Source organism: Pelobates fuscus, chromosome 3 (assembly GCF_036172605.1).
Source record: "Pelobates fuscus isolate aPelFus1 chromosome 3, aPelFus1.pri, whole genome shotgun sequence".
Taxonomy (NCBI): domain Eukaryota; kingdom Metazoa; phylum Chordata; class Amphibia; order Anura; family Pelobatidae; genus Pelobates; species Pelobates fuscus.
The window spans coordinates 246,566,739-246,593,842 of record NC_086319.1 but is presented as its reverse complement, the minus strand read 5'-3'; the positions used below and the strand labels follow the sequence as shown (position 1 = coordinate 246,593,842).

The window sequence follows — 27,104 nt, the reverse complement described above, 5'->3', positions numbered from 1 at the left end:
GAAATTAATTTATAAACATTTTTTTTAATTTATTATTATTATTATTACTATTATTATATATATCATTGTATTCGTTTTTTTAATTTTTGAGATTTTTTTTGTAATATAGATGTTTATTAGATTTTATAAAGGTATATAGACAATCATCAAAACTCCATGACATAGGCATGGATACAGAATAAAATGCTCTTGGGTATTTTAATATCATCCCCAACATGGCAGAGATGGTAGAACTTTAATCTCAATGTCAGGTACTGATTGCCAGAGTCAGACTTACATTTCACATGCCTCTAGGCACAAAATTGTAAGCTGCCCTCCCCCCAAATGAGGCAGATAAAGTAAGTATTATTAATTTAGTAACTGGACATTGCAGGCCTAAAACCACTCAAAAAACATAATCATATTTGACAACAGCGACAGTACCCCAATATTGATGGGTCCTACACTAATTTTAAATGGGAGCCAAAAGTTGGTGTAGGACCCACTGATATTGTGGTAGTGTGGCCCAGTGGTGGGCTTAACACGATATGAGCATATGGTGGAATTGAATCCCCATATTTGTTTGCGGACATAGGTTTTAGGTAGCCTTTTAAAATTTAAAGCTGTATTTTTGTATGCGCCATGTTCCTTAATCTGTTTTTCGTATTTGTTTTTGGTCTTTACAGCAGGACCACTGCTAAGAATTCCATGTTCTGGATGCGCCCCCCCAAATCTCCTTTTTCTAGAACATTAATTAACACTTCAGCATGCTGGAGAGAACATTATTTCAAATATTCATTTCTGGCACTCGTGACCCACTATTTACTGCTGGAACATAAAGTGTTAGCTACCCATAATTGGCTCTTGACACTCTGCACTCAAAGGGTTACCATAAGTGATACTCAATAAGCAGTTTTCATTCAGTTACAGTCATCTGTACTATAGTGGGCCATTCCATCAAGTACCACCTCTCATTTATCTTAAACATGATACCCTCTTTCTTAACACAAGTCTCTGATAGCATAAAGGGAGCTTTCATCCTCCAATGCCTGAAAGAAGAACAGGTTCCTATTGTGCAGAGTGGACATTGGAACGCTCCATGCAACAAAGGGCCATAGCCAGTGACTGGCAGCAGTGAATCGGAGTTCCCGTTTGAGAGCCAAACCTGGTTCATCAAATACAATTTGAGAACACAAAACTCTGTGCAAAGCAGGTGTTCATTCCAATGGAACGCTGAGTGTGCCTGTTACCTTCTTCCTCTTACATCAAACCTTCTACATTCTGCACCTGCTTGCAAGGTGCTTTAAGACATTCAAATTAAAACATTGTGCTGCAAATGAATAGTCCATATCCTAAATGCTATTCTAATTTAGTCTTATTGATAAGATAACAATGCTTGCGGTGCTTACATTAACACTATAAACATTCCCCAATTTGTGCCAAGTTGCACGTGTTTTTAATTGGCCGTACAATTAGTATGACAAAGCCCGCTCTGTTGTCTTAGCATGCTTGTCTGACTGATTCGGTATGATGAACAATGCCATGTTCATGTGATTACATTGCTGGATTTTTTTATTTACAGTAATAATACTGCTCACTCATCACTTTGTCATATTGCTGTAAAATGCATAATGCATCCTCCGTGATTTATGATTCCCAAATGTATATAACAAAATGGGCATATCTGAAGATGTCTACAGATACAATTCCAGATATTAAGCAAATTGGACATTAATATGAGGTCACATGGAGTATTCTTGATAAAGAGACAAGGAAACTGTTCATACTTGAAACCTTTTTTTTTTTCTCCATTTAGAAGTATATGCCACCAGATTTAACAGTGTGGATTTTTAGGGTGCCCCTGTAACAATATCCTAATGTAAAGGGTACCTGCATGTTTTATAAGTAAAATGTTAGTGTTATTGATTGCTACAGGTCTTAATCATACCTAATAGCATCCCTACTTAGGAAAGACAGTCCCCATATTAAGCCCAAATTGTCCAGTCTTTCCTTGTTATCCTAATGTCCCTCCTTTCAAGGCGCTCCACGTTATTGGTGTCTGAGTGTATTACAGAGCTCCACAGCAATAATATTCACAGTAATGTGTCTTTAAATTACAATACATATTTTTAGTAATCATTCATTGTAATAAGACACATTGTTCTTGTTTTAACCCTTTAACCCCTTAAGGACACATGACATGTGTGACATGTCATGATTCCCTTTTATTCCAGAAGTCTGGTCCTTAAGGGGTTAAGGACCAAGGCTTTTTTGAGATGCAACACATTTGTGGCCAAGGCCTGTTATGGCATTTTTGTCATGCATTTATCCTAGCACAATTTCCTGCTTTCTGTTCAACTGCACCAATACAAATTTTATACCATTTTAAGGGGCGAAGAGAACATTTTTTGTTTATTCCCTATATGTATACATAATGTTATATTAAATAATAAGAAAATATTTTTTTAAATATGCTTTTGAGGAGTGCTCAATTTGATCGCTGATCATTGCTCATCTGTCAAACTGTGGCCTTAACTGACAGAAGGGTTTCGATACCTGGGGGTCCTTGGTACCAGCAAGGATTTAACTCCTGCTGGTACCTTTACTGCATGATGATTTATGCCGTCACTGGCATATTAGTTATTGTTATTATTAAGTCACCTAGAATTTCTCAGAAGAGACCTGTCCCTGGCCACGCTTCCACTCATATCCCTACCATTAAAATGTCCAGCTGTGTCCAATTGAAATGTTGGAAGATATGTATAATGTATCAATAGGTGCATATCTCAACAATGGAGCTATAGATCAGTTTTACAGTGTCATAGAACAATATGATGTTACTTGCCAAGGATTGCCCCAGGAGGTGCATAATAAAGAAATAATATCCGTTATGCACTGCTTATATTGTCACATTTATAAAGGAATGCACCGATGGAGCTCAAGGAACAGTACCGGTTAAATATTGTAACTGTCAAGTTGCAGTAATGACTAATGGAAAATATACTGTCGAGTGCAGTTAAAGTGTCACAGTCTCGCTCTCAACATCTCATAGCAATCAAAGGCTTGTAGCTTTCAATCAGAATGTCCGTTTAGTGCAAAGTTATTAAGTTTTCTCCAAGAGAAACTTCAAAATTAGGGTCATTGAGTGAACTGCAGTGCCTGCAGCTGTACAGCAAAACAGCTATACTGGAGGTTAGATGTAAAAAGTTATAATAAGGCAAAGTTCTAGAAGTGGAGCAATCAGCGGGAACATTCTATTTTTTTCTACGGTGATTGCTCCATTTTTAGAATGTTGGCACAGGATTATTCTTCATATATAGCTTGCATTGTGTAATTTCATATTATGTAACATCAGAGATTCTTGCAAAACTACATTTAGTACTGCTGTCCGGGTTTATTCAAATATAATTGTATTATTTAGTGTAGGAACTATAGATGTGTAGGCCAATGTGTTGTGTGATGTAGCTAAGAAACAACTGAATGTGCATTTCAAAATGCCACCGTTTGTATGCCAAATGATAAAGTATTTAAGAAAATTAAATAATATGTGTTTCTGTGCTTATAATACCAATTGAATTAAGTGCAGACTAAAATGAGTTATCCCTTTAGAAATAGATATACCATCACACATATCATTTTTATTTAATTATTTTTTATTTATCGTTTCATGTGTCCGTTGGTATGGTCTGCAAACTGCAGTTATGTTATTATATCAATGCAACTACTCGATCTATAATTTAGCATAATAGCACATGATAACAGCATTGTATGCAAGTAATGCACTTTAAATAAACTGCCTGTAATTTCCAGCAACATCCCTGGGCAGCAAATGGTCACAATAAATCATCCCATTCCACAATAATTCACCTAGAGCCATAATAATCATCCAGGTCTGTCTGAATGTATATCTGTAATTTAATAGAAAATGCCTGACACGAATCACAATAATCAGGAGAACCTTCTCCGTAAAAGCCATGATCTTCCTATAAATCCTCTGCAATTTACAGGGACTGGCTTTGAGAGCCTTGGGTCATATCAGATGAACCAGGGTTGCATGTTGTTTCTCAGACCAGTATATTTAGCTTATGGGGCAAATCACTGCACATGTTTATTTTGTATTTAAGGTTAACCTACAATTGTATTAATAATACTATTTAATTAAAATCCATTTAATATCAGCTCTTATTGCACCCCTATGTTTTAAGGCCTGTTTGGGAGAATTCATTCACTCATTCACTTATTTTATATTTTTTATTTTCGCCTTTCCCCTTTTTTTCCTCTTCCTCCTCTGCCTTTGTCTCTTTTCTTTTCTATTCCCTTCCCTTCCCACTTTCTGTATTCCTTTAACTGTACATATATGATGACATACTTTCATGTCACTTTTTTATATTTTAGTTATATCTGATATATATCTATATATATATCTACATAAGTTGTTGGGATTACTGTTATGGTTAATGTTAGATGCTGATCCCGTTACGATTATGTAAAGATACATAAGTGTATGGACTGTGCAGTATGGTTTTTATCATATCTATCTGTATATTTTGTTAAATAATTTTTACATAACAAATGTAAAAAACTGTAAGCCAATCAATGTGAGTTTCTAGATAGACTGCTCGATAGTATCAGTGCTTACGACACTCAAGATAAGTAGCGGTAGGTACCAGTAGGTTGGTGGCTCATGGCTTTATTTAAATGGGAAAGATCAGGGCTGGCCTTGGAGGTCTCCAACCTGAGCAAAACATCACACGCAGATAATCTTATGCAATTATGTATGAGTGATTTACTGTTTTAGGTCAATCAGTGCAGCATTTAAATTATTAAAATAAGGTAATATTTAATAATTGTGGATTTGTGGACAATGTGGGTCTTAAAAGGACACTAGAGGAACGCAGACCACTTAATTTCAATAAAGTGGTCTGGGTGCCATGTTCCTGTCATTTTAATAGTGCAAATGAAAAAAAAAAATCTATTCTGCAGGAATGGCAGTGTTTACATTGCATTGTTAAAATGCTACTAATGGCTTTCTTCTGCTGAAATAGCCAAGTTAAACAAACCTATTTCAATCAGATGGTGATAGAGAGATCAATTGGTTGGTGCAACGTGGCATATTGTTCCGCAAGGTGATGTCAGACAAGGAGGCAGGGACCAGCCATGGAGAGAGAACCGTGGTATAGGAGAAAAGTTAAGCAATTTTTTTTTTTACTACTTATGGAGAAGGTCGACAACCGCAAACAATAAGCAGGACACTATATAGTTAGAAATAAATGCTTATAGTCCTAACTCTATAGTGTTCCTTTAATTATAAGTTTCATACAGAGAGCCTGAAGGACCAAGGCCACCCCTGAAAGAGTCTGACACCTGACCACAAAAAGCTGTGACTTGCACTTTGTATTATCTAATAAGAATAAGGGTGGATAGCGAAATCCAGATCGGTAATTAATGGTACTGAAATAAAGGGACATTTTCCTGAAGGTAAACTTGGAGCAATACTAGAGTAAAGTAATATTTCCATATTTGTTAGAGAAATGCTTTATAGAAAATTATGTAATTAATAAATCTGTTACAGCATCTAGCTAGTATATATAGATTTTTATTTTTTTTTTTCGTTTGCGAAATGTTAGAAGATATGTAACAGGTTTGAAAAGAGGGTGTATTGTTGCCTACGCAGAGGCATATTACTTCAAATAAACAAAAGGAAGGCTTATTACATATTTCGTAGTGGTTCCGACCTAGGTAAAGGTGGGCAATTCTTAACATTTGATAGAGAACAGTTTACCCACGCAGGGGTAGTGTTGTAGGTTGGATAGATGGTTTGAGATGCATGGTTGTTACATTTGTAGCTTTGCAACATTAGCCTATGCAGAGGCTTATAACGTATGATCCCTGTGATTTTTGAGGTCGGCATTTTGTTTCATTTTGTATTGTACCTTTCTTAAGTACATTGGGTGTGTGTGGTCTCATGGGGCATAGTTACTATGGTGATATTGTTTAACGGTATATTGCATAGTGGTCGCTGTTGCGTGCATTCCATAGGGAACCGGTTAGCCGATGTTAGAGTGCTATATAATGTCTCTAGGTCATGTTTCGTAGAGGTGTAAAGCGGTACGTCTCTATTGGTTGCCTTGTAGGAGTGTCCATGTTCAGAACCCGTGTCGTGGGGCCCTTGTGTTATTTCTCTCTATTCGAGGCTGTCTCTGGGTTGGGGTCAGTCGGGCTAATTGCGTGTTTTCGTGTGGTTGTGGGTATGGGGGATGTGTGCTTGTGGGTGTGCCGCTGGTGGTGTTAGTTTAGTATTTTGGGGGTTAATGGCTTATAGTCCCGATGGGTGGGGGGCTCATTTGGCGGGTTTCTATGGGTAGTGTTAGCCTCCCATTATCTAGTGTGGTGCCCTGGTCTTTGAGTCCGGTCTCATTCGCCCTGGATCTCAGTCTCAACCTTCCCATGTCTACGGTCGGGGTTCAGTGTTGGTTCAGGGCAGGTTCGTGTCTCGACTCATCGGACCGTGGGCGCGTTAGGGGTGTTGAGTTGGCGAGTGATTGAGTCGGGGTGAGTTCTTGCGTGTCCTCCCTCCTCCTCTCTACTTGTGTGTGATGTTGTCACTTATGTCTTGTGGAGGTTAGGACAGTGTGGGGCGGGGGGGGGGGGGTCTGGTGTTCTGTGTGGTATATAGATTATTTAAGCAATTAATGATGGAACCATGTAAACAGCAGCTAAATGACTAAAATTATCTGCAGAATCATCATATGAGGGTGATAGGGAGAGATCTAAATAGGAAGCAATATACAGAAAATATATTTAAATACAAATCTGTTTATTTATGTAAATATGTGTATCATATGTATTCTTACAATGTGTCAGCTTCTATTCTTTACTTTTTTTAAATTGAAATTATTCCCCTTTCATTTTTTTTCCCCATCAAAGTAGATTCTTGCCAGAATTGGGATGAAAGTATATTTGATGGATTTGTTATAATTTTTGAAACCTGTTATACTAGAGTTAAATTGAAAAGAAGTTGATAAAATAAAAACATAATTATGTTATAGTATACTATAATTGTTAGAGTTTTTATAAATGTAAAGTTCTAAAATATATTAGGTGTTTTTCATTTCACAAACTGTATTTATAATGATTCTATAATAAGGGTTAATTATAATCAGATGTGTCTTCTAAATATATTCCTAGACTTTTCGAAAACTCTTTAGCCTCAGAACTTAACATATGTTTGACTTATTTCTTGCCAAAATAATTCATGATTATGACCATTTTGAGTTATTTTTAGATAAAAATCTGCTTATTCGGAGACTACACTTTTGTACAGGATCTGTACTGATCTCCTGCAATTAACTATAGTCTAGCTATACTGATATAAAACTATAGTGTTCTTGGCTCTAGATTGGGTCTTTACATTCTAGATTGGCAAATCATCTACAGTGTCTGTTACATCTTTAGAAACTATATTGCTAGGCCAAAATTAAGTGGGTATAAGAGTCTGTAATTTATTATTTTTTTATTTGTCAGTATCTTTCTACAACGCTGTCATGCCATCACTAGTCTATAGGATTAAATAATATTAAAATCAGTATTACGTAGCTTATTATCTGATGATACCACAGGGCCAACATAGGGCTAGCTCAGGGATGGTGTTTAAATATAAAAAGGACTATATATGATGTGCATGATATTGATACAATTATACTTTGTCCTATTTTTGAATAGTTGGGTTGCATATGGATTATTGTTAAGATGCCATTGTATTTTAACTGGATTTTGCCAGTATAGGATAGCTATGTATTACAGTCACACCAACCATGTTTGGTGATTTGGGGAGATGAGAGCCTGGGTATCAAGGAGAAAACCCCCAGGCAATGCAGCTTATCCTTTTGGTATCAAAAGAGAAAATAGGAGATTGAGTTAGTTTAAATATGTACTTTTGTACTATTACTAGAGTCTTGCGATTATCTCATGAATGCAAAAAGTGCCTGCAAAGTAAACCATTTAGCTCAGCACTGATTTATGTAAAAGCCACCTGACATAGGCTTGCACCAGTTTCATTAATAGAATGGTAATTGAGCCAATGTGTCTTTTTTGTACTTGAGATGTGCAGAAAATAAGCAGCAAGTGCTTAGTCTGACCAAAGAGTTTAGGGGTCATTTCCATTTGTAACCTCATGTCGATTTCTACTGCATCAGAGCCTTTTACCTGCTGAGTTACAACTAGATGACTTTGAATGTTACCTCTTTATAAACTGATTAGGGACCCTGAGACATTATTGGCAACTCAAGCTTTCTAAAGTGCTGACAAATGCTTTTGGCTCCCATATTAGAGAGTGACCTATTTAACTCTGCAAGTGTCAAGAAGAATGTTTAAGTAACAGTCACTTTTATTAAACAACTATACAAAGAGCTAAGGAGAAGCTAGTGCGGCAATTGAAAGCCTCAGACATGGGTTCATGCAACAAAGTATAAATATATGGGATGAAACTGATGGAAAGTTGTCTGTCTGTCTATCTATCTATATTACTGTTTGGTTACAGAATCTGTAGAACCTGTTCAATCCTTGGAGTTCACGTTAGCTTCCAATAGCACCAATTCAGTGTTTCATGCTTGCTGGGTCAATCAAATTATTACCACTGATATTAATAATAATAAAGAAAAAAAATAGAGAGATCTAAATGAAATCTCCATGTTTAGATAATTTGATATATGTTATGTAGAACTTTGTAGAACTTTGCTACTCAAACATTTGGACTGTTACAGGTCCATAACATTGAGTAGATAAACCACCTTTCTCTCTATTGTTCTACTGTGTTCTATTTTGTGCTTAAAAATGAAACCCCAGTAAACCTTGTTTAATTTGTATTTGTTTTTTAGATTCGTGTTGATGGTCCTATCACTGGAGCTTCACAGTATGAGATAATCCAGGTAGTGGACTCCGGACCTATACTACGAGATATGGCTTTTACAAAGAATGAAGAACAGCTCTTTGTCATGTCTGAAAATCAGGTTGGTTCTGCTTGTTTTTTTAATGTGTCTCATATTTAAGGAAGCTGTAATGTTCTTTTAAAAAAAAAAAAAAATAATTTTAAAGAGGTATTCTACATTTTTATCAGTGTATGGTATATGAACAGATATTAAGTATTTGTCATTTAAAATTACTTGTGGATTGCAACCTAAGGGTTGAAACTCTGCAGCAAATGCAGATGCTATAGCTTTCTGTTTGCTGAGGACGGGCTTCTTATGCTAGCATGTCAGATATGTAAAATATGGTGTGAAAGACAGATTTAAATGCCACTGTAAGCCACCATTGTCTCCTTCATTTGATGCTTATCATTGACATGTAATGGTTGAATTTTAACTCAGGAACAAAAATACAACATATTATTTAAATACTGATCACGTGCCAGATGGCTGTCATCTGTATGTTTACACACGTGTACTTATATTCCGCATAACTGACTATTAAGCTTAATCCTCAAAGATGCAGATAATGACAACTGTCACTCAGATTATATCATGTGATGGCTAATCAAACAGTAGTGGATTCCAAAATAATATAAAAAGAACAATTGCAAACCACCAATAGTAAAAGGTTAGTGCAAACACAAATGTATTAAAATAACTAAACTTATAGGTAGTTGGTAACCATATAATACAGATATATCGGAAGATAGGGTTTTTGGGATATCGCTGAAATGCCTATAATAAAAGATAGAAAACGTAGTGCAATATTGTTTGAAACCAGATAAAATTGTAAGGTGTAACATTACACTCACAAATTCCAAGCGTTTTTAAAGCATATCAGAGGTGCCTCTCCACAGTAGAGATGGGGGTTGGAATAGAATGCCTCCTTTAATAATGACCGCAGGGTACCCGGTTGCTAGGACGTAGCAAGTATCCAGCCTCACCAAACAGCTCCCAAAAAACGGTTTTAATTGATGAATAAAATCAAATACAATACAAAATAACAAATTGATTCAATATAAGAATAAAATAAAATGGAATAAAAAGTCCACAGGTCCTACGCGTTTCGTTCTATGCAAGAACTTCCTCAGGGACCGAAATAATAAGACAATGATTAAGATTCATACATCAAAAAATCAATCAAGTAGTGGATTCCATAATGAATGTTTACTAAACTTTTGGCCCTAGTTGCAAAACTGTTAAGGTATGGTTTACGTGGTTATGGTGCCTAGAGTGCCCTGTCAAGGATACGTTTAAAAATGGATTTGCTTACAAAGGCAATAAATGCACATATATAATTTTATTAATTCTCATTGTTCAGAAATGTCATTGGTGATGTGCAACTCTGGAGTAGCCATTTGTGATGTATATTCCAAGACATTTTCAATATACTTAAAAATTACAACCAGAAACAAAATGGTGCTTATTTTCTCTGTGTGAAGATAATTGTTTTAGTTGTTGATTATTGTATATTGATATTATATAAAAAAGCCTTGTCCATCCACAGTGTGCTACCCAGGGTGCCATTCTGGCTAACTATGCCATAAAATAAATGTTTATAGAATTTGCAGATATATCACAGTCATAGGTAATGTAGTGCATTAAGTTCCTAAATCAGCCATTCTACACAACAATGCAAATCAGCAACAGAGATAACAGGACTAAATGAAAAGGATTGTAGGTGTTTTTACTGACTTCTTAGCACATTTGCTAGATGGGTACAGTGTTTTTAGCAACCACGATTGCAATGAGCATTTACTGTCTACTGGGCTGACCTCTAGGTTCATGTTTGATGTTTTCTTTATTTCCCTTTTGTAGTCATTTTGTCCTATGCCAGATGCCTGTGGCTAAACAATGCATAACACCATGTGCTAAGAGGAGCATTGACTTGGCATATCTCCAGTCTTGCCTTCTGTACCAGGATACAAGCACATGGTTTTACGCCCATCATCTGCCTGGATCTCTGACTAAATATGACAGCTGATCTCTGTAGACCAAGATGAGTTTCCCAAGATAGATGTTCAAGGATACAGGATTCTTGACCTAACATTTTAGAGCTTTAGATGACAACGTCAGCTCTGGGTATTTTATGGGTCTCTCTCGATTGCTTTTTAGATAAATATGGTGGACAAGCAATTTTATATCATTGGAAGAGAGTAATGTCTTTAAGAGTGCTATAGGTACTACTCCGACATGAAATATTGGAAAGAGCTACAGAGATCGGGTTTGTTATACCAACTGATAATTATCTGATTAGCTCGAATAAATTGTAGGGAGCTTTTGTGAAGCACAGGTTAAATATAAATAGACATTATTATTATTATTATTATTGCCATTTATATAGCGCCAACAGATTCCGTAGCGCTTTACAATATTATGAGAGGGGATTTAACTATAAATAGGACAATTACAAATAAACTTACAGGAACAATAGGTTGAAGAGGACCCTGCTCAATCGAGCTTACATTCTATAGGAATCGAGCTTACATTCTATAGGACATGTATTTAATGGGTACATTTTCATTAAACCAGTGAGTTTACTGACGGATAAAGGGGCAAATCAATGTACATGACTCCAGTCTGGATTATTTGTGTTAGGGACAGACATTATTTGGTGAGGCAGAGAACCCAATCAGTTATAAATACCAGAATTCTAATGGGAAATTATAAGCAATGAGTTTTCTTTGAATCCTTGCAGATTTGTCAAGGTTACATGCATGTTTATAAGACAGAGTCAAAACCAAATTATCAGCAGTCAATCTGCAGTTCAGATCTAAATCATATAATGAATGTTATAATGTCTGTTTTTGGCAATTAAACTAATTGAATGCCTGAAGGATGATCAATAGTATACCAAGTGTTGTTCAAGACACAGGGACTAAGGGGGTTAATAGAAGATATTCTAGCCAGAATGTGTGTTGTGGCAGATTTATTCTGTCAAATAGCTTCATTTCTAGAGCCCTGTGCAGTTGATCCAGAATAAAACAATATTGGCCAAAGTAAAATAACAAAAAATATATATGAAATTAAATTTGGCCACAACATGAAAGCTATATTCCAGACATTGTACAGTAAATGTCAATCTGATTCTCCCCGCAGCGACATCCTTCCAATGTTGATATGAGCCACTGTGAGTGGCCCTGCAAACATTTGTATTTCTTTTAACCAAAATATAAAAATACCATCTTTCTCATTCATCACTATCTTTCCTGTGTATATAATTCAAGAGTTTTTCTGCCTTTACTGAAAATAATATTTTCCTGCTCTCCTTACCTTTCTGATATTGTGTGTTTGTGTATGTATGTATGTATATATGTGCACATACACACACACACACACACACACACTATATATATATATATATATATATATATATATATATATATATATGCATAGGTTATTTCTTGTCCAATGCTTTGTTAGTTCTTACATTTTCTATAAAGTAGATTAGAATTCTGGGCCAAAGTTATAAATATTGCGCAATATCCAAAAACCATTCCATCGCCTTTCGTTAGTATTGTTCCATGTTTGGATGATTGCCCTAGAATTACTGTTGAGACATAACCCACTATTGTCCTTTATGAAGTGGAAATGCTGTAGGTTTTAAAGCTAACCATTTCTTTATATCCACGAACATTACAATTTCAACCGATCTCTAGCATAATACTGTTTCCATTTTTTATAGCACTTTTGAATCATTAAGATGACTGTATGTTGGCAAGGAAGCCAGTGTACATAAATAGTGGTAATACCTAAAATAAGACTCACTAATGTTTAATAAAGCATTAAGCCATATAAGCTGGATATCACTGAAGAATGATCTCACAGTACACATTGCCATGTCTCTTTAAGACTGAACATGCATTGTCAAAAATCTAATTCCAAGCTGCACAGCTAAAAAAAAATTTTTTTTTTGTCTTTTGCTATGTTTTGGACTCATGTCACTGATAAGTGACCAAGATAAGCAGGCATTTCCTCCAACAGAATTCTAGGAAGCAATCAGCTTTGACATTGTTTGTTCTGCCCCTAGGATTAGTCAGTGTTCTGGATCATCTAATAATAAATATAATAAATATGTTGGGGGAAAAAAATCAACTGTTAAACCTCGGGGGAAATATAGAGTACAGAAAATTCTGACATGGCTTATCTTTAATATAACTCTAATTCTTAACATCGAAATATCCAATTATGTCAATAACTTTAAAAAAACTGAGATAACTTTCCCCCTGGTTAACAAAGTACCCACAGAACAGGTTTTGATTTGTAGTTTTATTCTGTGATTAGTGTGTTTTTTAGTGGTAATCTTCTATTTATATGTTGTAACATTATTGGGCTTATTCACTAAATGAATTAACAAGTCACTTGCCAAATGCAAGTCTAAATATTTGGAAACATAGCCTATCAGTTTTCCAATCTGGCCTAGATCTTTGCATTTGCTTTCAATTTACCATAATGCACTACTTAACATATAATTTCCCAAATGAACTGCAGATGTTTCAATGTTCTAAGAATTCAGAATAAGTATTATATGGAATTGGGTAATGTCCCAGTGTATTATTATTTATATAGCACCAACTAATTCCGCAACGCTCTACAATATTATGAAAGGGGGGTGGGGGAATTTACAATAAATGAGACAATTACACAGTGACACAGGAACAAAAGTTAGATGAGGGCCCTGCTCAAATGAGTTTACAGTCTAGAGCAGGCTTCCCCAAACTCCGGCCCTCCAGATGTTGCTGAACTACAACTCCCATGATTCTCAGCCTATCTATTTCATTCATAGAATCATGAGAGTTGTAGTTCAGCAACATCTAGAGGGCCGGAGTTTGCGGAAGTCTGGTGTAGAGGTAGTGGGGTACAAAAACACAACAGGGAAGCAAGGGTGACAGCCACCGAACAAGGTGTAGTGTAACCTAGTTGTTAAACATACTTGCTCTGTACAAGAAGATTGCAGAGCAGTTTCCATGCAAAGAAGCTTCTGCAGTACCTCTTTTATTAACTGACAGAATTGGCTACCCGCCTGGTGCCTTCTTTTTGGTGAGCTTTTCATATAAAGCTATGTTTTGTACATTGTGTCAATGCAGTTCCCCACGCCATCCCTACTACTTCTGGTCCTAATTTGACACCCAGCATGTTGGCTAGAAAGGACGCATATTTCTTAAATAAAATAAAAAATACAGAAATGTAGAATGTATAGTTGCTAGCAGTTTTTTTTTTATAGAATAAATAAGAAAAATGTGTATATTTAGAAGCATCTTTAATATATTAATGATTACATGTTTAAAAAAAAATAAAAATAATAATCTAGCGATGACATCTGAATGTTGTAAAAAAAAACAGTACGTGAAAAGAAAATCGCTATCACTATGCATTGTTCCATAAATAAACACTAAACATTGTGTTTACTACACATGTTTGCTGATACTAGTTTACCTAATGCCCCTTGGAGCATTTGTTTCATGGTTATATAAAACAAAACATATGGGCTTTAACAAGATTAGTAAGCAAAATGGAAATATTAGCTATATCCGTTAGAATATAATGGAATTGGGAATACTGTTTCTCTTTACAAGTGAACAAAGTGATTTTAGTTAAGTAATGACATTATCCATGATTTAAAAGGATGAGGAAAACCATTGAACAATAAAACACAGATAAAAGCTTTGAACTATTCCCTTTACGAGTTGAAAACATAATCATATTTTGAATAAAGCTATTATACCTTAAACAAAAAATTGTAGCTTTGTAATTTGCGAAAGGCCATCTCCCACCAATGCACCTTACACTTTTATCCAAATTCTTTATTCCCTAAGCTCTGAGCCTACTTGAAAGTGGAGCTTTATACCCATTTTGACAAGACAGCACCTCAAAAGCACGTCTGCCTTTATAGTATTTAATATTTCTTATGCATTTATTATTTTCATATTATATGTTGAAGGACTAGAAGCTTAATGTGCAAAGATAAGAGATGGGTGCTGGCTTTTTCCTTGTGAACTGTTCTGCTTAGTGTTTCATTACTGTAGACCCTTTTATAGACCTTGTAATCCAAGGTCAGATGGATGTAAAGCCTCACTGTCCACAAGGCTAGGTGATCTGACACAAAAGACAGTACATCTTGCCTGTATCCTGGGAGCTGTAAAGACTATTACTGGAGCTTAGCACTTTATGTTATCACTAACTATATATTGGATATAACCCTCGTGGAGCTAACTAAAAAGCATGCGACGTGATGCAATCCTTAGGTCCTAAAATCCACTGCTGTCCTAAAGATACACATTGCTCTAGTCAAATTGGGCAATTCAACAGATTGCATACATTGATTTGCCATATTCTTGAAACCAATGTGAAGAAAAATATATTTAAATTAATGAAAGTAATCAGCCAAGACCTTGAGATTTTCATGTCACAATTTATCCCAAAAACGTTGACGTAGATGCAGCAGAAAAGAACATGAAATTAAGTGTGGCAATTATTGGCCTATAGCTGTTTATGCATGTTGTTGCTGTATCTTGGGTTTGTATAGGCCTATTTCTTAATATGTTTAGGTGTTTGACTATGAAAATGATGTATCTTTATGTATAATAAAAGACAAATCTTGTTAATTACCCTGAGTGGTTTGTCAGTTGAATTCCTAATGCTTGGCTTAGCCTTCATCTTTATGTCCCCGAACGGGGGCTGAAACGTTGATCAACAAACTTTTAAAGTTTCTTCAATAAAGAATGGAATTTTAATCTAAAGATCGCGAGTGCAAGCCAATTTGTTTACAAATATACAGTATATATATATATATATATATGTATATATATATATATATATATATATATATATATATATATATATATATATATTGCAATAGCTTGCACTCCAGGTTAACCGTAGAGATGCCCGGTGCTGGTCTGGAAAAAGAGTACAGAAAAAAAACCTAAAAAAATGCACTCCAGGGATTTGCAATCGATTAAATAAATTGTCCTGATGAAAGCTCCGTGTTGGAGCTGAAACGTTGACATCTTTTATTATGGAGTAAATAAAAGCTAAGTTTTATTCATCGATTTCATGTCCCTAGAGTGCATTTTTTTTGTTTATATATATATATATATATATATATATATAAATATCAATATCGAGAACTCCGCACTCAATGTACCGGTCTTGTGCTCGCCTCGGTGCTGCCTCAGCCGTCAGTATATACAATGAAGAACGAGTGCACTCAAGAGGACTTAGTAGAAAGTAATGTGTTTATTCACAAACGTGCCAGTGATAGGTTCAACGTTTCAGTCCTCGCAGGACTTTTATCAAGACCTTGATAAAACCTTTTACCAAGAGTCTTGATAAAAGTCCTGCGAGGACTGAAACGTTGAACCTATCACTGGCACGTTTGTGAATAAACACATTACTTTCTACTAAGTCCTCTTGAGTGCACTCGTTCTTCATTGTATATATATATATATATATATATATATATATATATATATATTTATTTATATATTTTTTTCGATGATCTATCCAAACTATACAGGCAATCTTGATAGATACAGTGATTTTAGTATGCATTACCAGGACTTTTTATTTAGCAATTTTGCTGCTGTCACATATTGATAAATACTAACTGTTCTACCTCTTTTCTCTGATGTTTGTAGTCTTTTCCTGTAGACAATTATCACATCATGCATTTTAGAATTAAAAATTCCCAATGCTCAGCATAAAATTCCTTTTTCACCTTTTTATATACCCTTAGAGAGCAATTTTAAGGGGCCCCGCAGGTTTGATTTATTTTATTTGAGGGGCATGGTGTGATAAGATATGCCTGATTAATCTTGTAAAACCAAAATCTAATAATTAAGCTACAGAGTTTCAAACCCGTTCAGAGAAATATGCTAATGTGTATTGATTGCAGAAGGGGCTTTTTCATTTTATGAACACACTGCGAGGTGAGAGCATGGAATTTTAATTGAGGGGAAATCTTCTCTGTGCAATAGGAGTGATGGGTTTGGGTAATGGCAGTCAGAAATGATGTCATTTTTGGAGCCATTTACTTCATATGAAGCCCGTATTGTGTCTGCTGGATTACTATGAGTTATCAATTCAAATTTTATCTTACGGATCTTTAAAACTGTTTATATTTGCATTTAGTACAGCAGTGATTAATATCTTTGGCTTCCACGATGCTTGTGAATTACCCATAATGTTTAGCTAGTATTTAGATTATTATTGCTGAGGTTAAGCATTATTACACTAGGGAATAGACATGGCATTATTGTTCATTACTGTGTCTAATATGTATAATATTTATTCATTATACATCACTGTTAGTTGATATTTTACGTCCCTCCCTTTATTGCCATTCATGGTTTTTTTTTGTTTTTTTAATATACATAAGAAAAAGTAGGGACTACTTTTTATTCTTCTGTAGGACATGGTCTTTGGCAAGCTATGACAATGGGAGGAGCTTAAGCAAGACTCCTTATCTATTTACAAATCTAAGTTACTCACAATCCATCAGACAAAAAGCCAGCAGCTGGGCAAACTGCAGACGCAATGTCAGAGGAAAACAAATTGTAGGCACCCAGGTTTTAACTGATATTACAAAAATATTAGAGTACACATGCAACATGTTTTCAGCACCACATCTCCGAGACAGCTCCTTCAAAGAGATGTCAGTGCTAGACTTTGTTTTGTAATATGCGGAGTCTTAAAAAAAGCATTGGGATTGAAAAGAGTTTGATGGGGAAAGAAAGCTGTTCCAATATTGGCTAGTAATGTCACTGGAAATGGAAAACCTAGGTTTGAATCCCAGTGAGACCTTACTAGTAAAATATCTTTGGGCAAGACACCTAATGATATATATATATATATATCTGCCAACTCAAATCTTTATAGATAGAAGTCTCATTTGTGCAGGGCCTACTGTACCTCTAAATATCCCCTTTCTATAATCATAATGCACATTGGAATATGATGGTGCTATAGATCACGGTTCAAGCATAAAATACATCATATATATGTTTGAACTAGTAGGCAACACCATCTATTTTCAGCTCAGTGACAACTTAATTCACTGTGTTTTTAATTGGAGATTTGGATACACGTGCCCTAAACGTTTACTTATCACTGTACTGAAGGGGCAGGAGAGGATTTTTGCAAACCGCTGCAGGTAAAAGCAAATTTAGGCAGAAAGTCAGGAGAAATCCTTAGATAATAAGGCAGCACCCCTCGTTAGACTTTTAGCATTCGTGTGAAGTTGATGGAGGTACTTTTTAGAAAGAAAACTTGTGGGGTCAAGTTCTATAAGTGGAACAATCAATCATTAGTTTTCATATTGAATGAACTTCTACTAACTGGGGATTGATTTCCTATATGTGTGAATAATAAGAGAATATTTTTTTCCCCTATGCCCCACATACTTTGTAGTTCAGATGAAATCATAGAGCAGGATCCAGTTTTCTAAAGTACACATCTAACAGACATATCACTGGGATCTGTAATTGAAATCACAGTCTTCTCCATATATCGTGCTGTTTCAAAATATCTGTCACCACAAACAGCAATCCTAAATTCAGTGTTTATATTGATTGGTAACTTAACCCCATAGGTTACCAAGGGACATGGAACACAATGCCTTTTGTATGATATTTATTGATTTTCACTTAATATTATTTAATGTGAAAAAGCCACAAAATAGAAAGACATATTTTTTTTGTTTTCCAAAATAAGCCATATTCCCTGGGGGGAGATAGCATTAGTCACTCAAACATGGCATTGTTACACTTGCACAATGCTTTGAGAAAGCCGCACAAACTCCTTGCACGTTAGATGAAGGCGCAATGTTTTACTCTTTTGTTGTGTACAGCTGTGTATTATTGAAAGTAACTGCAGTAGCATCAGGGACAATTCATTGCATTGTCTATTTAAATACACTTTCAGAGATTCATATGTGTATACAGAGACTGCAATAAGTGATCCGGGATACACATTAACTGGAGTGGCATTATTAGGACAATCATCCGGCTGCAGACTGCAAAGGAACAGGTTGAGCTATTCCAGGCTTTGTTCTGTAATATTGCACCTGGGGGAAACAGTACTGAGTTCTGTTCAGAGTAATTGTTACGACATAGGAATAAAATGATGCTGCCTCTGCTAGTCTTAAAGGTGATCAGATAATTCATCACTTTAACCAGTCATTCGCTAATGCAGCACCTTTATTACTAATGTCTAATGAATATTAACACTAATCGCTCAATAACAATAACATAGTCAATCAAGTTCTACCTTTCAAACATATGTTTCTGCTTTTGCACCAAAAGAAGGTGACAACATCAATTTGAAGCAATTTTACTATTTTGTCATACGATTTAAAACATTCCTTCTTGACCCGAAATGGCAGTCAGATTTCTCCTTGGTTTGACAAACTGTAAACCCACATAGTGACTGTAATTCTGTAATGTTTGAAGATAAACATTGTTAAAAAGAAATCTCAAAGAGCCTAATTGCGCTGACTTTGCTACTAACTCTATGAAATAGCCTTTGTTGGTATTTTCCAAATCCGCTGTTTACTAAAGGCAAGTTGGCTGCAAAGTCATTAAAACACAAAATCGCCATCTTTGTAAATTTGGATAATGCCATATTATGTATTATTTAAGCTTTGGTAATCTTAAACATTGCTTCTGGGTGCATGGCTACCCACGTAGCTGAATGGATGCACACTAATTGAGCTCCAGGCCTTAAATGATTTAAATCCGCGATAATCGAGACACACTCACAACATGGGGAATCCCAAAAGATTGCAGAGTTCCCACGGCACATCGTAGAAAACCCAGGCAGGAAAGTCATGCTCCCTAACCAAATAATTTAAGGACACAGGAGAGAGAGGCCTGCACCACACGGCATCAAACATGGTGCCACTGGCCGCAATGGGGGACTACACTCCTCCGAGTCCAGCACCGTCAGACGACTCATCTATATACCCAGATGCCGATCTGAAAGACCAACTCCGTGAGTTACCCACAAGAGGGCATCTTGCCGCAATGTTCGGCAAGCTCTAATCATCCTTCCAGACAAAAATAGACAGCCTGGGGATGGACATCCGCCACGTGGGCCATCGAGTCTCGGAGTTAGAGGAAGACAGAAACATGATTCTAGTGCAGGCACAAGATCTCACCTCCACAGTGGAAGCCCACTCCACTTATTTCACGGCCTACCAATGCTCCCTGGATGACTTGGACAACCAGGGACGCAGGAATAATTTAAGACTCAAAGGCCTTCCTGAATCAGCAAGGGAAAACCTGATGCAAATCCTGCCTGAACTCTTTAATCTAATCTTGGGCAAACCAGCTGACAACCTAGTGCTTCTGGACAGGGCTCACATCACCTCCCCTACTCTTCCACAGAAACCCAATACAAATACACCCGAATCTTTCCTGGCTCACACTCCAAGCCAGAAGAGCCCTAAAACTAGTAATAGAGCAATTGAGAAACCGTAACCTAAAATACTGGTGGGGCTTTCCATTTGCCCTTATAGTCTCGCACACAGGAACAACTTACTCTATATCCTCAATAGTGGACGTAAAGCCATTCCTTCAAGCCCTGAAGACTTGAAGTAAGGGACTGTTCCTCACCGCAACCACCCAATACTATCAAACACCTACCACAGTGCCAAAAGTGGCAATATCCGTCAAAGAAGAGATGCTCGGATACGACTGCACAGCCGCATAGGATGGACTCAACAAGAAGATCACCGACGCACCACTGATGGACACTATTTTGCAACTCCACAGAATCGGAACGCATGTCCCATTCATATAATCTACAGTAATACCAGTTGATAAAAGGACATTGTCACTTGCATCTCCACAACCATCAACTCAACTTCTACAATTAAAGGACTCACTTCCTACTCACCTCAGGCCTTGTTCCGACTTTTTGGGACATGGTGACCCCCCTCTCCAGAACTGCTATGGATCTCTCCACATGCAGAATCACATAATCTCCCTCCTCCTCTTCCGACCGTCCTATGGACATACCACGAACTAGCACTGCAATTTATCATACATCACGGAACAGGTTGTATACCATACTTCTTGTAACTGCTCCAGCAGTGGCTAGAAAGTTTTTTATTTTATTTTTTTGGCACTAGCGCATTTGTAATTTCCATATTGTCTATGGTATATTGCTCCACACCATGAGATGTCTGGTTGTCATGACAATGTACTAGGACACACTGCTCTTTTTTCGGGGTCATACTTTTTGCAGCTAACTTACTTTTTACTTACAAAGACCACATCTTTGACAATGCAGGTAGATACATACTGGTCAAATGCAAGGTGGGTAACACAATGATCACCTTTGCCAATGTGTACCTATCCAATAGAAAGCAAAACCAATCGCTCCGCAAAATTCTATGAAAGCTGGATGAATTCTCGGAGGGTATGACAGTTCTAGGAGGAGACTTTAACATGACACTAGACGGCACATTAGACACATCGTCCATATCCCAAATTTACCAGACTCAGACCCACAAACAATTATTGAACGTGCTAGACCAAGTACACCTGTATGACTTCTGGCACATTCTACACCCATCCACCCATGACTACTCATTCTATTCTCCATCAGCTGATACATACACCAGAATTGACATGTTCTTCCTACTACACAAATTTTGAAGTCTCATTCAATCCTGCTCCTACAGGTCAATTACATGGTCTGATCATGCGCCCCTGTCTCTTGCCATTACTATCCCCTACCTTAATGAGACGATACACCAATGGAAACTTAACAACATCCTTCTCAATGACACTGAGGTCACTACACAAATCACCGAAACCCTGTCCCAATGCTTCCAAAATAATTCCATGATGGATATATCATGTCCCATTATATGGGAGACTCATAAATGTGTCCTGAGAGGAACGCTTATCAAACTCACTTCAGCACACAATAGAGCCGGAAAAGTCAGAACAGAACTATTACTTACACAGATTAGAGCTCTGGAAGAAACCCACAAAGTAGACCATAACTTCAACATCTACAATGACCTTATAGCAAAAAGATCTGAACTCCAAATTTTACTAAATCTCCAAACTAAACGTAGACTTTGGTTCAAACTGGTTGAAAAAGGATGGGAGTCATATACTCCACTCCTAAACTCCGCATTAATGGGCCTTATCCTTGGTACACATTCGGAATGGCACGAGACAGTGGTATCCCCTGTCCCCCCTCCTATTCGTTCTAGTCGTAGAACCCTTCTTACAGAGCATTAGGGACAACCCACAAATACAGGGCTTTCAAATAGCAGGAGAAGAATATAAAGTCACAGCCTTTGCCGACGACCTCCTCTTCACAGTAACTCAACCCCACACAACTCTCTATCATATTTTACGAGAAATAAAACATGTACAATCAGGTTTCCAACTTTCAAGCCAGTCTAGCCAAATGTGATTTTGCTCTGAACATTCTTCCACAGACAAAACAATCCCTCCGAACTTCCTTCCTATTCTCCTGGGCAGACAAAGAAATCAAATATCTGGGTATATATCTATTCGAAAACTTATCCCTGTTGTTTGATCTTCATTTTCCACCTTTACTGCAATCAGTGTCAAAAGATCTCAAGAAGTGGCACTTGCCTCACTTTGACTGGCTATGCAGGATTAATATCCTAAAGATATCCATACTCCCACCTCCCACCAACAAGTATTAAGGCCAACCACGATTGTCTTAATGTATACTTGGTATCAGAATCATAGAGAATGTCTGTAGTATCTAGTATATGACCTTGTATTAGTTATACAATTACTGCACACCGAACAGACTGCATGACTCACGGAGCACTATACCCATGTTGTACTGTGATCCACACCAAACCTGTAGTGCCTTCACCAGTACCTACACAGTTCATGAGCTATATCGATGTATAATTATCTGTTTTTATACTTCTGTACTTCTTTATCTAAACATGCTTGGAACTACTTTTTGAAAAAAAAAAAAAAAAAAACAATACAAAAAAAACATGGCTTCTGTACATTTGGTGTTCTGATTTGCTAGTAAACACAATATTCTGGGTAACCCCTTGCACTAGGTTGCTGGCTATTGAATATAGGATTTGGCTGATTGGCCAAATTAATGATATCACTCTGCTTTGACCTCTGCCAAAATAACATTTTAGAATATTAAAACCATATATGACACACTGCACGGCCAAAAAAATAAATATATATTAATAGGCAGCTGCATGCAGTGGCTCCACTTACAGGGCCTACGTGCTGCTGTGGCTGTCTGCTCCCTTAAAAACTGTTGACATCTGGGGAGGGTGTTCCTGCAACAAGCAGGGTAGTAGATATAGATCAGGAAGGATCAGGAGTGGATATGAGTATGAAGTCAGCTGAGGAATGTTGAATGATGAGTGAGGAAGGCATAGTCATTGCTGAAATCAAACGCATTCAAGGCAGAAAATGATAAAGGAAAAAGAAAAAGCCAGAATGTGAACCCCCTATGAATATGGTCAGAGCTCATGTATGCTTTGCCCATTCTACCTTGCAGGTAGGTGGGTTCATAAATCAGTTAAAGTATGAGCCATGTGTTCTCAACCTTCCAGTGGACCATAGGTATTGAGTCCAACATTCCTTCTGTAGAATGACAGCAGCATGCTACATCCCCTGGCAAACAGCGTGACCAAATCCAGCTAATCATGAACACCGTGTGTCCTGTATATTGTGTTAATTTGTATACATATTTTAGTAAAGCAACTCTTATTGGTAAGAATACTTTCCACAGGGGGGATTGTCATGCAATGAGAGGGGTAGTTTGTTGCTTTTTATTAAATGCTCTTAAAGGGGAACTTTTGTGATTTTTATCTGGTAAGTTGTAGTAAACACTGCTGAAATATGTTGTTCTAATAGCAAGGTTGAGTCTGTATGAAACCATCTTATTTCTAATAACTCCACTTTAAATGTTCTCACATGTTGCTTTTACCTTAATTTCCCTTACTTGAAACGTGCTGGTAATGAGAGTAATTTCTAGTTAAATGCAAGGCTATTAGTCGCGTTGTGAGATAAACTTAGTACTTTCTTTAGAATGAATGTAATAATCCACTATATGTAACGGGTCATAATATTGGCCATTCATTATTACAATCATTAGATTGAATGCCAAGATGGAATACATTTTCATTTAATGCCATGAAATGAAATTTTGAGTACAATTGCTTTGTATAGACTACCTTATTCTACGAAGCTCTTAATAAAAACAATCCAGAAAAAAAAACCCCTCTGAAAGCCTTTAGTTTAATTTCTTTACTGTTGCAAATATTGGTTTCTACATTGCCAGTAGCAATGCACTTATTACAAGCACTTATTTAAGTTCTGTTTACTGCGCCATAACCAATAAAATCCTAGGCTATATTTTGAGTGCTTGTAGCCATAAGTGGTTCCCATTACTGCAAACCTCCTACTCCTGAGCATTCAAGAAAAGTACTGATAAATGCTCATTGCAAAGAGACTTGACTTAATTTAAAAGGCTTCAAAAATACAAGTGGATTAACTGTCGAGGCTCCATTCTTTGTGAATGCCTAGGAATGTGGAATTTAACTGAGTTGAGGTCCTTCAAATTTTAACCCTTGAGATTAACCTTCACATACTTTCATACTTTAATAGATAATAATTAAAACAATAGAGAGTCTTTGCAGTTGTATCCACTCGGCAATACCTCAAAAAGTAGATCAAAACCTGGTTGTAAGTTTTGTTGGTAGAGTGTCCCAGATGTGAACATCTAACTCTACTTCTTGAGAGGTGTATTTACCTATTGAATACTAGAAACTGCAAGATAGCTTTCAAGCAGTAAAGACATATTCAGACGGTATGTATCGTTGCCATTATATAGCCTATTTTGCTAGATACATATCAATTATGCTGTTTATATGCTGTTGGGAATATACAGTTATCAATCAACAGTTATCAGTTCATTATTCTTGAGGATTGTCAAGGGAGCTATGATGATTAGCTAATTGAATTTAATTCTGCAACATATAAGCACTACATACAACAGTGAAGTATGTGTTATATGCCACCCATCAGCATGGAGAAATTATTATTATTATTATTATTATTATTATTATTATTATTATTATTATTATTATGCATTCTGTGCAGTTATTCATCATTGTTATTGTACTGTTGATTTTATGGGTTAGAGCATTGATCATGGTCAGGATAATGGACATGCTTATGCCTCTACTTGTATGAGTGTTAATATCACAAATTCCTAAAACATGTCTACTTTAACAGAGTGATAACTGACTACAATATATAAAGCAAGGGGCGTGTAAGCCTGGGCAGAGGCTTTAGTGTTAAGAAGGGAATAAAATAACTTTTTATAAACTTAAAAGGAAATAATTGCGTTTTTACTGTACCCATGACCTATCAATCATATTATATACCATGTTTTTGTGAAATAAGTGTAAAGTAATGCAGTAGAACTTTTAGGCTGTTGGTTCTTTGTAATTATCATCTTGCCAATTAAAGTTCATCAAACCTTCAATTTTTACATTCTTTTGTCTAAAGTCATTCTACATTTGTTGTCTGTGTCATTATTTCTTTTCCCTCATATCCAGGTGTTTTAAAATTCATTAAGAACACAGAGAGTCGACTTGTGGATTTGATGAGTACTTCAATTATATTTCCCCTTTTTCTCTGTTTGGCAATTTGTCCGGACCGAGACTGTAATACGTTCCTAACAGTGACAGAACTGATGAAAACCTGGAAATTGACCACTTGCCGTGAAAATATTGCTTGCCCAGAATAAAACCTTGAAATCAATAAAATCTTGAACCAGCCATTATTGATTTTTTGATCATCTGCCGGTTAGAGGCAAGAGCCGAAGAAGAGAAATGATGAATTGTGTCCCTTCTTATTCTACTAAAAGGTGCCTACAGTGTACAGAGAGATTGGTGGACTGGAAATAGCTAAGAAAGCAATAAAAGAAAGCTTCAGGGAAGTGCCAGACATATCAGTTTATTTGTTTGTGGGGGAAGATTACACTGGTGATTTAACCCCTTCAGTATAGATGGAGTTAAATTGATATATTAAAAACTTTTTTTACGTGTCATTGGTGTGAATAGCAGTGTATAGCACTGTGTACAAACTTTATATTTGACTCTTACACGTTTATGCACTTACCTCTGAAATACAGTCAATGGAAAAAATATAGTGAAAGGTAGCTGATATGGAAAAAAACTAAATTAAGCGAGTTTAACTCCATGAACTGACATTGGACAGTCTCCCTCTCTGCCTGAGGACCTCCAGTGTCTTCAGAATCCTATAGGAAATCCTTTATTCAATATTTCCCTATGGGAAAGCTCTAATGTGCGCACACGCGCTATAAGTTGCCCCCTCGGCGTGACGTCGCTGGAGGAGGAGAAGGGATCCAGCCCCAATCCAGCACCAAGTGTTAAAAAGGGGAGGCAGAGCGAATACAGTTTCGCATTTCTAATGCTCTAGTATTGTTTTAATGAATAAAACTCTAAACTGCGAATTTAAGAAATTCTAAATAAATTCCAATTGAATTTCACATTTTGGTCTAATAAACTGAAAATAGCTGACTTGGAATTATTTTTTTCCAATGCATTTATTTTTGGCAAAACCCTGATTTTCACCTCCAATTAACGTAGAATTCCTGTCAATTCACACTTAAATGAATAGCCTTGATAAACTTGTAATTAAAATATGTTTGTGAAACGTTAAGGATGTACTAAGTGGAATATAAACACTTTACCAAAGGCAGGCAAGTGTTAAACCCAGAATAAAATGTAGACACAAAATCTAAAATAAAAACAAACACAACAAAAATCTGCAGCCTATATTTAATAGATTGAATAGTAGTTGCATTCCATTAGATACCATTACTTTCTGCAGCTATCCAGAGGGCTACCCATTGAGTTGGCAAATCAATTAAACCCTACTCGTTTTTTTAGGTTCTAGCAGGCTATTAACAGATCAAGAGATAAGGAATTCTAGAAAGAAAAACACACTCTGCAGTAATGGAACATAAAGAATTAAAAATAGACTCTTTTTCATGAAGTGTGTTGTGAGACTGCTTGTGTCACATGCAGGGAGGTGTGGTTAGAGCTGCATAAACAGTGTCAATTTTAAATGGCAGCACATTGAGCAC

The 27,104-nt window shown here is 36.4% G+C and overlaps 1 protein-coding gene across 1 annotated transcript in view; it reads left to right on the top strand.

The window, feature by feature from the left end:
- PLXNA4 (plexin A4) overlaps positions 1-27,104 on the top strand; it is a 673,785-nt gene that overhangs the window by 354,343 nt on the left and 292,338 nt on the right. Inside the window, exon 4 of the mRNA XM_063448298.1 lies at positions 8,856-8,987. Coding sequence (XP_063304368.1) covers positions 8,856-8,987 — 132 coding nt within the window. The remainder of the gene's footprint in view (positions 1-8,855; positions 8,988-27,104) is intronic.